The 15,386-nt window shown below is 39.4% G+C and overlaps 1 protein-coding gene across 2 annotated transcripts in view; it reads right to left on the bottom strand.

Moving 5' to 3' along the window:
• The window catches only part of LOC127435913 (zona pellucida sperm-binding protein 3-like), a 33,639-nt gene extending 25,236 nt beyond the window's left edge, over positions 1 to 8,403 (bottom strand). Inside the window, exons 1-5 of one of the 2 annotated variants that reach the window (XM_051689721.1) lie at positions 7,852 to 8,403; positions 4,224 to 4,399; positions 4,053 to 4,150; positions 3,892 to 3,971; positions 3,637 to 3,814 (exon numbers count right to left, since the gene is read on the bottom strand). In XM_051689721.1, coding sequence (XP_051545681.1) covers positions 3,637 to 3,814; positions 3,892 to 3,971; positions 4,053 to 4,150; positions 4,224 to 4,399; positions 7,852 to 7,924 — 605 coding nt within the window. In that variant the 5' untranslated portion in view covers positions 7,925 to 8,403. The other variant, XM_051689730.1, reaches the window with a different exon arrangement.
• Between the last annotated feature and the right edge of the window lie 6,983 nt (positions 8,404 to 15,386).

Here is a 15,386-nt window from a genome sequence, read left to right as displayed (position 1 = left end):
TGAGAGTCGGACATCAGGCAGGGCAGGAGATGGATCTGGCAGGCTCTGATAACCTCAGGATTTAATCCCGAGGTTCAGACAGGGAAAGAAATAGAATAAAATTATCGTAGATGCCATTCACTTTAAAGAAGCGTTAAAGAATAAGAAGTGTTTTTGGTTCTGGCAGACCTAACTAAAGCAGCATAACTATGAATTGAGGGATAAAAAAAGGTGTATGCCAGGCTGAATAGATAAGTCTGTAGTCTACACTTAACCAGAGCGTGTCTGAGTTCTGAATACTGCTAGGAAGACCATAGTTCAAGAGCCAAATATGAAAATGATCTCCTTTTGTGGATTTTGATATTCTCTGTATTTTTTTAACAGGCCGGAGTTTTGCTATCGTAGCAAGCACGATGGATTATAGCGTGACAGGTCACTTAAGTATTTTGGAGCTAGACCATTCAAAGCTTTGCAAGTAATTAACAATTTTTAAAATAATACGAAACTTAACAGGTAGCTAATGTAACGATGATAAAATTGAGCTGATATGATCATATTTTTTTGGTTCTAGTTAGCACTCTCGCTGCTGCATTTTGAAGCAACTGAAGTTTATTTATTAAACCTGCAGGCCATCCACCTAGTAATGCATTACAATAATCTAGTCTTGAGGTCATGAACGCATAAATTAGTTTCAGCATCAGAAACAGATAGCATGCATCATAACTTAGCAATATTTCTGAGGTGGAAGAACACAGTTCTACAATTATTGGAAATTTGGTTTTCAAAAGGTTAGATTGCTATCAAATATAACGCCTACATTTTTTGCTGTAGGAGTTGACGTTTCAGTATATCTATCAAGAGTAAGATTATATTTTAGTCTTATTTTTAAGGTTTTTGTTCCAATAATTAGTACTTCTGTTTTATCAGAATTGAGTAGAAAGTAATTTCTAGCCATCCCTAAAACTGATCCCAGTGGCACTCCATACTTTTGTTTGGTTTGACAATTCCTCATTTACACAGACAAAGTGGTAGCGGTCTGCTAAATAGGACCTAAACCATGCTAATGCAGCTCCACAAATGCCAACATAATTCTCTAGCCTATTCAAGAGAATGTTGTGATCTATCATGTCGAATGCAGCACTAAGATCTAAAAGCACTAGAGGTGATGCAGCCGCGATCAGATAAGAGCAAGTAATCTGTAACTCTGATAAGTGCAGTCTCTGTACTATGATGGGGCCTAAAACCTGACTTAATTCTTCATATATACCATTTCTCTGTAAAAATTTACATAGTTGGGAGGACACTATCTTTTCTAGTATTTGACATAAATGGGAGATTTGAAACTGGTCTATAACTAGCCAATTCTTCTGGATCAAGCTGTCTTTAGTAGTTGGAAGAATAGTTCTGAATGATAACGTTGCATAGATCAGAAGTTACCTTTGCCAAGTGCAGAGGTAATGATCCGAGATATCATAGAAATTCTGCCACAGAGCGATATCAACAACATCAATTCCATGACAAAATTAGAAAATTCTAGAAGGAATTCAGAATATGGTGGTCTATATACTGTTGCAAGAACAAAAGACGACAAAGATTTTTTATTAATATCTGACGGTGTCACATTAAGCATTATTAGTTCAAAAGACTTACATTTATATCCTGTCCTCAGAGTAACACTGAAAATACTGCAAATTGTAGCAACACCTCCTCCTCAACCTTTCAGGCGAGGCTCATATTTATAACAATAACCTGGGAGAGTAGATTCATTTAAACCAATATTCATCCAGTTTAAGCCAGGTTTCAGTCAAACAGAGTGCATCCAAACTATGATCTGTAATTTCATTTACAATTAGTGCTTTGGTTGAAAGATCTAATGTTTTGTAGCCTTACCTTTATATGATGTTTATCTTCAGTTTTATTGTTATTCTCAAGTTTGACATTAATCAAATTTGATCTAAATGACAGTTTTGTGTTTGGTAATTTGAGGAACAGACACAGTCTCTATATGATATTAAGGTTACACAGTCTCTATGTGTTGTAGTTTGTGACCTATGTGACGTCTCAAGGCAGCTAGCAGACGTTCAGATTAACCAGTTTGTCTGCTTCCTGACCTGTGCCCCTGTTAGTCAAATACTATTACTATTGAGGAGCATGGCACCTTCCCTGGAGGGATGGGGTCTGTCTTTATTTAGCAGGTCAGGTCTACCCAAAAAGTCTTCCAATGGTCTATGCATCCTATGCTATTCTCCAGACACCACTCGGACATCCAGCCATTTAGTGACACTAATCTACTATAAACCTTGTCACCACAACGAGCAGGGAGGGGGCCAGAGCATATTACGGTGTCTGACATCTGTAGTTTTTGCAAGTTCATACACCTCTTTAACAGTATCTTTAGTGATCTCCGACTGGCGAAGCTGGACATCATTAGTGCCGACATGAATAACAATTTTAGAAAAAAAAAAATCTATTTAGCATTAGACAGCACTTGTAAATTTGATCTGATGTCAGACGCTCCGGCACCCAAAATGCATTTGACAATAGTGGCTGGAGTCTATTTCCACGTCCCTTACAATAGATTCACCTATAACAAGGGCGCTTTCAACATGATTCTCAGTAGGTGCATCATTGAGTGGGGAGAATCGATTGGAAACCCTAACAGAAATGGGAGAGTGGTGTCACTTTGCTGAGCGAGTATGCTGCCGAGACGTCACCCAGATGCCCGGCTGTAGAGCCCCCGCAGCAGGAACCAAAGAGTGCGTGTTGCTCACTGTACTACCTGCATCTGAAATAGTATCTACCAGCTTATCTTTCTCACTGACCTCCACTAGTGTTCAAATGCATGATCCTAACTCATTAACCTTCTCCATCAGCCTGACAAATTCCTTACATTTATCACATGTGAATCCCTCTTTGCTGACAGAAGCTATAGTAAATGTGGCACGCAATGGACGAAGCGATAATATGAGCAGATGCCATGACTTACCACAATTCTTTGTTGTTGTGGTGTTGGTTTTTGATCAACAGGGGTTTGAGATCGATGTGAATACCTCACATAATTGTTGTGGTGGTTCCTGATCACCGGTGGTTTGAGAGCGATGTAATGATCCATGTAAAAAATGCATGCGGTAAGCATGCAGTTTATTAACAATATAAGTGAAACGGCGGGTGTGCATGGTAAAAAGCACGTAGTTGTATCCGTTAAAAAGCGTAAAAAAAATTATGCACACGAAAAAAGGGAGATTAAACATTGAAAATAGAAAGATAAGCAATGCTAAGCAGACTAGCAGGCTACAAACAAGCACTAGCAACAACAGGCAAGTCTGCTATACTCTTTATAAAATTACTTAACAAGAAAATCCATTAAAATGTTAGTTCAAAAGCTACAAATGAATGAGCTGTGCTCGCAGAGCACTAGATTAACACCCATGAGAAGCTGTTCAGAAGTAATCATTCGGGGGCCTGGGTAGCTCAGTGGTAAAGACGCTGGCTACCACCCCTGGAGTTCGCTAGTTCGAATCCCAGGGTGTGCTGAGTGACTGACACCCGGACTGAGGCGAATCACTATGCGACCACGAGGACTTAAAAGAACATTGGGAATTGGGCATTCCAAATTGGGAGAGGGAAAGAAAAAAAAAAAAAAATTATCATTCCTACCCTGCATTGGCGATGATGGTATGCATGCGAGTGGCGTGGCTCAGGTTGGAGTGTGTTGCTGCTACACAACTCTCCAGATAAACCTGCAGCATCCGGTCGTCCTGCTCCACCTGCACTCTGATGGGAATACTGGAGCCCAGACTGAACACTGAAGATGCAGCTGGAGCACTGAAATCACCTACACACATGAGCAATGATGAGGGCGTACCCTCAGGACTGGGACTCACAGACGTGGAAAGATTGAGTTTCCCTAACTGTTCATGAGCTCCATGTTGAACGTCACATCTCCTTCAGTCTCTTCCACAGGAAGAAACGTGGACACCTTGTTTTTAGGTCTGTATGAAAAAGATAAAGACTTGAACAAGTCTTCAACTGAGAGGATGATGAATTGTGTTGATTGATTTTCGATCACCTACGAGTCATAAACACATTGGACTGATTGAGATATGAAGGGCATTCCTGACTGTCGCTCGTAGATCAACAGGTTTGAATAGGTCACTTGGTCCTCAGTCACCTGACAGAGCAGAGCAACACCATTCACCAGGAGCATTACCTTGAAACAAAGCCAATCTGACTTGTAAACGTACCTGCTTCAAAAATCCACAGTCGTTCAGTAACACGTAGAACATCAGCGTGTCGGACACCACAAAACTGGGAGGGCAGTTCCCCAGCAGGGCTTTAGATGGATCCAACTTCTGACCAGCATCCAGCCAGGGCTTCCACCGCACCATCACAGAATCACTGCTGCAGTCTAGAGACAAATCTGAACAGACACATATGGTTATTACAAATGTGATGCACCAATGAGTTGTCACAATGGCCATATGTCAGAAAATATAAAGTCCAATGCAAGTAAATTTCTGCATGTTAGTGTGAAAGCCTAGGGTGTGTCCAAGGGTTAAATCAGACCGGCTCCAGCTCGAAGATGTAAGATGGGCCAGTGGGGGTGGTGTAGTTCTCAAGGTGGGCAACGCTCATGACTGGGATAAATTGGGATTTTGAGGGGAAACCCCAACACCAACCCCCCAAGAGTTGACCAATGTTCTGCCACAATTTATCCCTCACCACCCCCCCCAATACTATTAGCATACACAGACACCGATTTACAGATAACAGAAATACGAAAAGCAAGTTAAAATTAGAGGCCATTTAAAATACTTTTCAAAGCTGCTGTGTGCATTTTCTGCAGCCCACTCCAAAAAACAGGTAAAGAACTACACTACCCATAATCCAATCAGAGAAATCACTGTTACAATAAAAACAGAGCTCAGTGATCTCCCGCTACCATAAATAATCGATATTGACTGACTGCCGATGTCATGTTCAGATTTAAGTGTTCTATTAATGAATTATCTTTAATGATAATCTTAATGAGGCACATATTTCCAGTTTTGTCTGCTTGATGGGGTATGAATATTGCACCACCCCTGTCTAAAGGACCCCCTGGGGAAAAGGCTAGTTTGATTCTTATTTTCATTAAATAGCTACAAAAACTCCCACAGCACTTTCCTGAACACCTGTTTATCACTATACACTGAAAAAAATATTCCTGATCCACGAGATCTTCGCATTTAGTGTCTAAAGGTTGATTGAGGTCATTTGATCTAACATTTAATAACTTTTATAGTGTTTTAAGGTCATGTAGCTAATGAAAATCCCTAAAATTATCCAATTTATTGAGAATTTCATTTCAATTTTGTTCAAGGTAAACGTTTTTGGGGTAAAAGGCCACCTCAGCACCTTTTTTTTTTTTTTTTTTTTTTAAATCAGAACAACCTTTCAGTATTAAGTTTCACATAAATTATGTCGCACCATCAATATCTTGATAACACTGCAACCAGAAAAAGCTCATTCTTTAAACCCCATTGTGCCTTAATAATAATAATAATAATAATAATAATAATAATAATAAATCCTTCTGTGCTCTTTGTCCCCATATTTCACACTTTGATTAAACTATTGTATTCTCATTTTATATTTAGTAATGCATGTGTTTTGTTACTCTTACAAAATTAATAATCTTATTTTAAAAGGTGCTGTATGTAACAATTTTCATGTATTACTCACCTTTTTTTGCCAATGTGTGAACAGCTTGTAACGCAACATGAAAAAAACGAGCCCTTCCCGGACTTCCTAGGTTGCCTATTAAAGCCTGTAGACTGATTTTCATGTGAAGGGAGCGGGTCGCTTTTGCTGGGAAAATCCAAAGGATGTGACGTTTATGCGCGCTCCCTAGAGCCTTGCCGCAGTGCTTCTCTTCTGCTATTCAACAGCGACAACAAACTGAAACACTAGGTAACGTTATCTTAAGAGATGGAATCCAGCAAATGTTCGGCTCCCAGCACAACACCGACTCTTACACAAACTCAGAGTAAGCCAAAAAAACATTTATCTACTGAATCCCGTCTGGCTAAGTGGGAACGTGATCGAGCGAAAACAAGAGTGAACATTGGCAGAGCATTTGATTCCTGGAGGGACCTTCGTTCGGTTTTGGGGATTAAAACCGACCCTGAATTGGCTTTTTTCTTATTGGACAGGTAAGCTTACATAACTGCAAAGCATGTGAAATATAGTGCCATAAGGATTGATCTGTGTCATTTTAGCTAAACTACAATAACACATGAAATGAATGCTAGTCAATGTTCAAGATAATGCAAAAAGACCCATTCATTAGTGTAACGTAACTTGGTTATACAGAAAATATATACATTCTATTATTATAAAACAGTAGCTCAATGATATATCAAAATGACAGTTGTGATGGAATCACATCAATACTGAATTGTGTCAACATATTTATAATGTACAGTCTATTTTATACACAGAGTATAAAAGTGACTTATACTCTGACCGGGGCTGGGGGGTGTCATTGCCAGAGGCGCATGGATACAAAAGTGAAGGGGAGTGGATACAGTGACACCCGGGACAGAGATGTGCGGCTGTGAGTGGGGTGTCCAATGGGGTGGCCAGGCTTCTGTCCAGGCCACCCCTGCCACAGAGTACTTTTTAACAGTTTTGAATAGGTAGTATCAAGTAAATACATTTACTAACGTGATCGTTTTGATGAAAGGGTACAATGCTGCTCAAGAATCCCCCCCCCCCCCCACCCCACCACAGGTAAAAGACCAATGTATGTTATTTTCTCCAAACATTAGATGGCATAAAAATGTTACAGCACCTACCTAAACCCCTGTAACACTGTGGGAAGAAATAGATTTGTAAATGCTGGAAAAGGCAATAGAGATTCATTCCCCAATCATTACACACTTTGGGACCACATCACAACGGATTTTCTTTAGTGTTGTACAGTAATCAAGAAATTATGCATTTGAATGGTTTTTTGATCTGTATTGAAAACAACACAAAAGGACAATAGGAGGGTTACAAAAAGAAAAGTGAGACTTCCAATGGAAGTCAATGGGGTCAATAATCTGTAAACATTAAAATACTCACTGTTTCAAAAGTATAGACACAAGACATAAACAATATGTGTGTTAACATGATTTTACTGTGATAAATCACTTACTAACCACATCTGTGGAAAGTTACAGACAATTTTACAACTTCATTGCCATGACGACGTAACATCCCAACAAAAATGATTTAAACAACTTTACAGCTCAAATAATACACGAGTTTTAACAGAAGAATTAATGTAAGTGCTTTTATAAAATTATAAACTTCACATTTCTGACACATTTAAACCCCCAAGAAACTGACCCCATTGACTTCTATTGGAAGTGTCTCACTGGAACACACATTTTTAAAGAAAAGGAGGCATGAGTTGAAATTGTGGTAATCAATATTATGCCACAAATGCTGTTGATTGAGCTGAACTTGTATTGAACCCGGAATATTCCTTTAAATCTGAATTATTTTTAGGAATTCTGTTCTTCAGACACTAGCACACATTAAAGGGACAGATAAGGTTGGAGTGTCAAGATTGAATATCCATCATAGTAAATGTATAGTGTTGTTGAATTATGTCTTGATGGTCTCTATAAGAAAATATATAATTTTTTTTATATATTACTATGCCAAGTTATTAAATGAACTAAAAACAAATGCTGTTGACATTAAACAGTTCTTTATCTGTAATTCAACACAAACTGACAGAGCGGTTCAGAAAGTGAGCATTCAATAGTTGTTCTGTAATCAAGACTGAGATAGTGTTCTCAGAAACATTCACTGATTTCCAGAGTAAAACAACAGTACCTTTCTGTGCCACTGCAGTGGTCACAAACATGAAGAGTAAAATCATCTTGCTGACACACAGGAGCTGAAACATCTCTGTTGTTTTGTGAGAGCTGATGATCTGCTGCTAATCAAGTCGACAGACATCAGCTGAGAGTTACTGATTAATTACCCTTCATCATCATCATCATCATCGCAGTTAATCAGTACCCGAGATTAGAATCACAGTGTCCCAAAGCACAGGCTGAGTGCGGAGTTGCATACTACCCATAGTACTACTGCTATGACAGAAACAGTCAGTGTAGTATGCTATTCCAAACTCGGCCAAAATTACCCACAATCCCTTGCTCGACGGAAGAGGAGACCGTTCGCTTCAAAACTACAAATGTCCTAGTTGAAAAACATGGCGGTGAGAGCGACGGCGCATCATGCCCTTCATCATGTTTTTAAAATGTAGGGCGGGACTTTGTTTACGTTAGGACAGGGCTGGAGGCGTTGTGCAAATACAGAAGAATGTGAAACAAGCGAGTAGAAGCTCATTTGTCCACGTTTTGAATCACAATACACTAAGCATCAACAACACTGACTCCAGCGGTATATCCAAGAAACCTCCGTCTGCAGAAAAAGAGAAATAAACTCCAGCGAGTTTCCTTTTGTCCAGCTTCGGTGTGTCTTATTTAGAAGTCATCATTCCTATGCCCTATTGCATACGAAGACAACAGCTGTGTCCGAAACCGCCCCCTATCCACTATATAGTGCACTATTTCAGGTGTCCGCCATTTTGTAGTGGTGTCTGAATTCTGAGTGAGCCAATCGTTCCCTACTTTTGTTCACTCAATCTTACCCGCTGTAAAAAAGCCCATGCCCAGTTCCAGTTCACCTCACTGTAAGCACCACACAAAGAATAGATTAGTTACTGACTTGAGTTGGTGGGCGTGGCTTGGTTGCGGTGCCCGCGGTGTTTGATGACGTCTGAAAGAAAACTTGATTTTGTATTCATATGAAGCGAAATAAGGCAGAAAATAAGGTGAGAGTGCCACAGATGAATATATCAGGATTTCCCAATGAACTAGTAATTAAAGAGAACCTCTTGATCCGCTAATTGTCCCCGTCAGATCTCTCTCAGCTGCACATTCATCTCGTGAACTAAAGACAAAGCAGCTATGAAAGACAGATGGTGAAGTCTGTCTGCCACAAACATCTCACTGTTGCTTTCTTCGCGTGTGTTTGTTATTAGTGTGCGTCACTGAAGATTGTAAGTTCATCATGAATATTATATTATCATATTGATTGGGCAGAAAGATCGTTTGCTGTTCATCATTGCTAAAGTAATGCTCTGTTTAAGGTGACCAACCTTTATTATATGAGGTATTATTGTAAAATACTATGTTAACTATTGCTGCAGTAATCACCTGTTATTAGACTGTTGTGTATTCCAGCCTTTTCAGTGTTGAATTATTAGCATTTGTATAATTTGTGCAGTACACACACAGTATATTTGTGATCTGTTTGTCAATGTGTTTATCAGTTTCCATTATAGAACCACACACACATTCCTTCGTCCATCTGCCGAATTACATTGTGATCTACAACACCTGCCTCCTACCTGCTTCATGGTATGACTTACAATCACTGGTACCTTGTTTTATGCACATGTCTGTTGTAACTGCACACATTCATTTTGTTTGTCATTTTGCATAGGCCTACGCTCTTACATGTACATTTCTTCCACTCAACGCATACTCATTCTTCATAAATAATTGAACATATTGTCATTTTATTGACCTACTTTATTGTCACCTTGTAATCCAGTATTTTCTAAATAGATAAATCTGTTTTCATTTCACTGCTTCTAAGTCATAATTTCTTTATTTCCCAATTGGGCATTTAATGTGGCGATTAGACCCTCTGAGGTGATTGGCGCCAGAATAGAAACTAGTGCATTTTATTTCCTCCACACACCCACAATGCACTCTAATTTCAAGTGTACATTTTGATGTACACTCGACGATGGTTAATTGCCCACAATCCACTACGGGGAAGACGTACGAGCTGGGAGTTTACTGCTTCCTTCACTCCTGCAATGTTTTATTTCATGCTGAATGTATTAAATTACTTTTTGACAAATCATTACTTGATTAAAATAACATAATAACATATAGAGAGGCAAAACATACAGATACATTTTAAAATGTACTCTTTATTTGATCAAATGTGTTTGCTCTTTATATTAACATACAGTATATATTAAAAATGACAAACAGAATGAAGATTTATTGTATTAATATATTATTTAGTAAGAATAATAAGTATTTTAAAAGTTAATATGTGACATTGTTTCTGCAACAGTGCCAGAGCTCCAACACTCAGTGTATACGTCAGCGTCCGAATTCACTCACTCATTTCATTCACTCACTGCTGAGATATAGTGCACTAACTGTCATTCACTATATAGGAAATAGTGAATGAGTGAACGACTGCGGACACAGCTAATGACCCTCCACTGTGAGAGCTTCAGAAGGCTGAAAGGTGATAATGGCAAGTCAAAGCTAATTTTAAGCGATTTCTTATCGTAAAATCTGTTTGGAATTGATCCTACAGCTTGGATTGTGCTCCTTTCGAAGTACCCTGCCAAGGCATGATCAGCATCAGTTAAAACACAGCCAGACATGCTAGGGGAAGGAGTGTTCTCGTTCTAGAAAGCATTTGATTGGACAAAGTTTCTCATGCCATCTGTGTCGTCATGACTGTGCCTCTGTCTGTCAAGCCGGAAAAGAGAAACTGCTGATTTTAAATGTTATATCTTCTGAAAACAAATTTTGTCAGCATTTGGAAGTACACTGACATATTGAAGACCTTAAAGGGAATAAATATAGACAAAGCAGCAAAACTTTCATTTTGATTTCATGGCGACTTTAAACGTTTCGTAATTTTGTTGAACGCTGTAAAGAGAAACTTTGTTCTCGTTGTCAGATGAAGATGCTGATCAGTGATCACAAAAGGGTAAAATCCTCATTTTACCATCATGAATTCTCTGATGCCCATCTACTGTATTTGTACTGCTTATTTTGGAAGCTCTTAAGAGCTTCTTTCTTGAAAATTATCTTTAAGAAATGTGTCAGCACCATACTGATTAAAACGGGATTATCACTAACAGAAAATGAACAATGAACACAATGGTCTGTTGTCATATTATTTTGATGATTTATTGTATCACTGATATATAGTGGAGGTCAGATTCTCTGTCATTGGACTGTTGTAATGATGTAAACAGGATGTGATTCTGCCCAAACTCAAGTTTTATTTCTTCACAATTTGTGACTTCAAGTGAAGTAGATAATCCAAGATTTTTACTTTCGTTGATGAATCATGAGATCACATAACTGTTATCTGTGTTATAAATCATCTGCAACACATTGTGAACATCACACTTTGAATAGACAAAACGACAGGAAAAGAGAGAAGTTTGGTTTGCATTAACTACATACATCATTATGTGAAACAGAATCAATTCACTTCATTTTTAATAAAGAGAACAAATCATTTTCACATATGACGTCTTTGTTCATCTTCAAGATTCATAATAAAGATACTTTCAGTGTGCTGCAGTAGTGATCTGTTTAAGTGAGAAACATCAACTGAATATCAATTTCACCACAGACATTTACAATAACAAAAAAGAAACTTCCTCAGTTTCACAGCATGTTCTTAAAATATTAAGTTTGTTTCCAAACCAGTTTTTCACGACATGTGAAGTATCAACATAGAGTTTATGCGCTAGAGTTAAACGGAAAAATATTATGTCGACACTTGTGAAATTTTACATTAGCTTTATTTTCATGCGCTAAAACTTTTCCCGCAAAAAATCCTTGGATGGAAGTGTAGTTTACACATGTCGTGAAAAACTGGTTTGGAAACACTTTTTGTCGAGAAAACTGGCATTAACGCAAAAATATAGTGCCACATGACAGAATTTACCCCAATCGTTAGCCTGTGTTAATCATGACAAGGTATACATCCTTGAAAGCCAATTTATTGTACATGATTATGGATTGATCTTGATGTCATATAGATCTGATGCTGCAATCATGACACTTCCAGGAGTCTCAACACAAATATCTCATATCATTCACATCGACAAGTGCACGGAGAACAAATGAATGGCCACTGTTTGTGATTAATTTAATCATGGTAGACATCCGTTTATTTATTAAAGTTGCTTTTACACACCATTCAAAATAATAGACGGCAGTCACGGAATTAGCCCACAATATTAGCCTTTTCTTTACACAAACTTAAATTAGCCTTTCCCTGTTCTGTAGATGAATAAAGTCGGCTGAATGACATTCTCAGAATGTTCTAGACTTTTTTCAAGACTATAAACGATCAGAACTATTTGTCCACTTTCAGAAAACGAGCTTTTGAACGTTTTAAAACGTTTCAATATTTTAAATCTAATCCTCTTTACATCGGATCGCATTTGTTGAGCTTCTTCAGAAAATATAAATTGCATTATGACAATAAAATTAATTTGAGATGATAATCAAGTTCAGTTGGTCATTAAACGTTGCTGGAGAAATATGCGGGACATAATGCAGTTGAGATGGCAATGCTTTAGATGATTGTTCAAAATAGCCTCTTGAATGTCAGGAATGTATCATATGTAAATCCTGATATTTTCCTTCGGAGGAAAAAAATTAGGGACATGTGGGAGGTGAATTAGCGATAAACACACATTTCTGTATGGAAACGACTTAAGGGCAGATTTCTTCTGTGATAAACCAAAACTTATGTGACAAAGTGTTTTTTTAGGCATGATGTCATCACGCACACCAATTTTATAAAAGGTCATTTGAATGGAAACGGGCAGAAGACGGCAAATGTCGCAAAAATAATTTTTACGCATTTTCACTTTGTCGATAACAAAATAGTGCGAAAAGTGGATGGAAACTAGGTTGAATTTCGTACTGGAAGAATAAAAATGATGGTTAACTTGATCTACAGGTCGTCAGATCTGAGTTCTGTTCGTTCTACATCAGACACAGTAGTGCAACCACACACTCAAAACTCAAAACTATTAAGTTAAAGGGACAGTTCACCCAAAAAATGAAAATCTCTCATCATTTACTCACCCTCATGCCATCCCAGATGTATATGACTTTCTTTCTTCTGCAGAACACAAATGAAGATTTTTAGAAGAATATTTCAGCTCTGTAGGTCCACACAATGCAAGTGGATGGTGACCAGAACTTTGAAGCTCCAAAAAGCACATAAAGGCAGCATAAAAGTAATCCATACGACTCCAGTGGTTTAATCCATGTCTTCAGAAGTGATATTATGTGTAGGTGAGAAACAGATAAATATTTAAGTCCTTTTTTACAATCAATCTACACTTTTACATTGTTCCTTTGTTTTTTGATGATTCACATTCTTCGTTTAAATCTCCTACTGAGCAGGGAGGAAAATTTATAGCAAAAAAATACTTAAATATTGATTACACGCACAAACACACATGCACAAACACACACAGAAACACACACAAACGCATGCACAAACACAAAGAAACACTCTCACAAACACACACACAGCTATTTAAAGTATTTACTTATTTTTGAACTTTGTTTTAATTTTGAATGTTTCAGTCCTGTTGCTGATGTGTGGGAGGCCCGATGTTTGATTGACAGATGTGAGAGCATATTGGGACGCGCTGTGTAACATCTGTGGAGACTGGCTTGAGAATGTGATGGCTGTAGTGTGAATTCAGCAGACACGTTTGAAACCCTCTGAATTAAAATCATGATTTCTGCATCATCGCTGATTTTATTTGAGGCTCTCGGTGAGAGTTTAGCTGATGACGGTCATGTGATGGAGGAGTTTTTAAAGAGGGAGTATTCCCTGTCAAAAACTTATCAGGGTAAGACACAAATAATACAACCATTTAATGTGATAAAAAATGATCAGTAACCTGCAGATCTCTCATTTATATGTGACTATGACAGTAATCAAAACCATTTATACAGTCTGATCGATATAAACGCTCAATAATAAGTCAGCTTCCATGTGTTATAGTGATCATATGTGTCCTGTGTGTGTTGTTTTTCTGTTTTGTGTTTTTATCTACAATGTTATTTCAGGTATTGGTGTGTCGGGTTCGTCTCACTCGGAGCTGATGGGAGTATGGTGAGTGTTTTGTGCCACGATTACCTATCGAAGGAGACAGTCGTGTACTTTTACGTGAGAGGAGGGAACGTCGCCGCCATAGACGTGTGACTCCAACGTCGTGGATAAGTACGTCGCCGCCAAAGATGTGTGACTCCAACGGCGTGTGACTCCAACATCGTGGATAAGTACGTCGCCGCCATAGACGTGTGACTCCAACGTCGTGGATAAGTACGTCGCCACCATAGACGTGTGACTCCGTCGCCGCCATAGACGTGTGACTCCAACGTCATGGATAAGTACGTCGCCACCATAGACGTGTGACTCCAACAGCGTGGATAAGTACGTTGCCGCCATAGATGTGTGACTCCAACAGCGTGGTTAAGTACGTCGCCACCAAAGATGTGTGACTCCAACGGCGTGTGACTCCAACATCGTGGATAAGTACGTCGCCGCCATAGACGTGTGACTCCGTCGCCGCCATAGACGTGTGACTCCAACGTCACGGATAAGTACGTCGCCACCATAGACGTGTGACTCCAACGTCGTGGATAAGTACGTCGCCTCCATAGACGTGTGACTCCGTCGCCGCCATAGACGTGTGACTCCAACGTCATGGATAAGTACGTCGCCACCATAGACGTGTGACTCCAACGTCGTGGATAAGTACGTCGCCACCATAGACATGTGACTCCAATGGCGTGGATAAGTACGTCGCCGCCATAGACGTGTGACTCCAACAGCGTGGTTAAGTACGTCGCCACCAAAGATGTGTGACTCCAACGGCGTGTGACTCCAACATCGTGGATAAGTACGTCGCCGCCATAGACGTGTGACTCCGTCGCCGCCATAGACGTGTGACTCCAACGTCACGGATAAGTACGTCGCCACCATAGACGTGTGACTCCAACGTCGTGGATAAGTACGTCGCCTCCATAGACGTGTGACTCCGTCGCCGCCATAGACGTGTGACTCCAACGTCATGGATAAGTACGTCGCCACCATAGACGTGTGACTCCAACGTCGTGGATAAGTACGTCGCCTCCATAGACGTGTGACTCCAATGGCGTGGATAAGTACGTCGCCGCCATAGACGTGTGACTCCAATGTCGTGGATAAGTAGTGGACGGAGTGGTGGTGGTGTAGTGGAATAAAGCACTGAACTGGTAAGCGGAAGGTTGTTGGTTCAATCCCCACAGCCACCACCATTGTGTCTTTGAGCAAGGCACTTAACTCCAGGTTGCTCCACGGGGACTGACTGTAAGTCGCTTTGGATAAAAGCGTCTGCCAAATGCATAAATGTAAATGTAAAATGTAAATGTAAGTACATCGCCACCATAGACGTGTGACTCCGTGTGACTCCAACGTCATGGATAAGTATGTCGCCACCATAGACG

The sequence above is a fragment of the Myxocyprinus asiaticus genome, chromosome 4 (genome assembly GCF_019703515.2).
Source record: "Myxocyprinus asiaticus isolate MX2 ecotype Aquarium Trade chromosome 4, UBuf_Myxa_2, whole genome shotgun sequence".
In the NCBI taxonomy this organism is placed as follows: Eukaryota; Metazoa; Chordata; class Actinopteri; order Cypriniformes; family Catostomidae; genus Myxocyprinus; species Myxocyprinus asiaticus.
The sequence above is the reverse complement of the archived record's forward strand: the minus strand, read 5'-3'. Positions and strand labels throughout refer to the sequence as shown.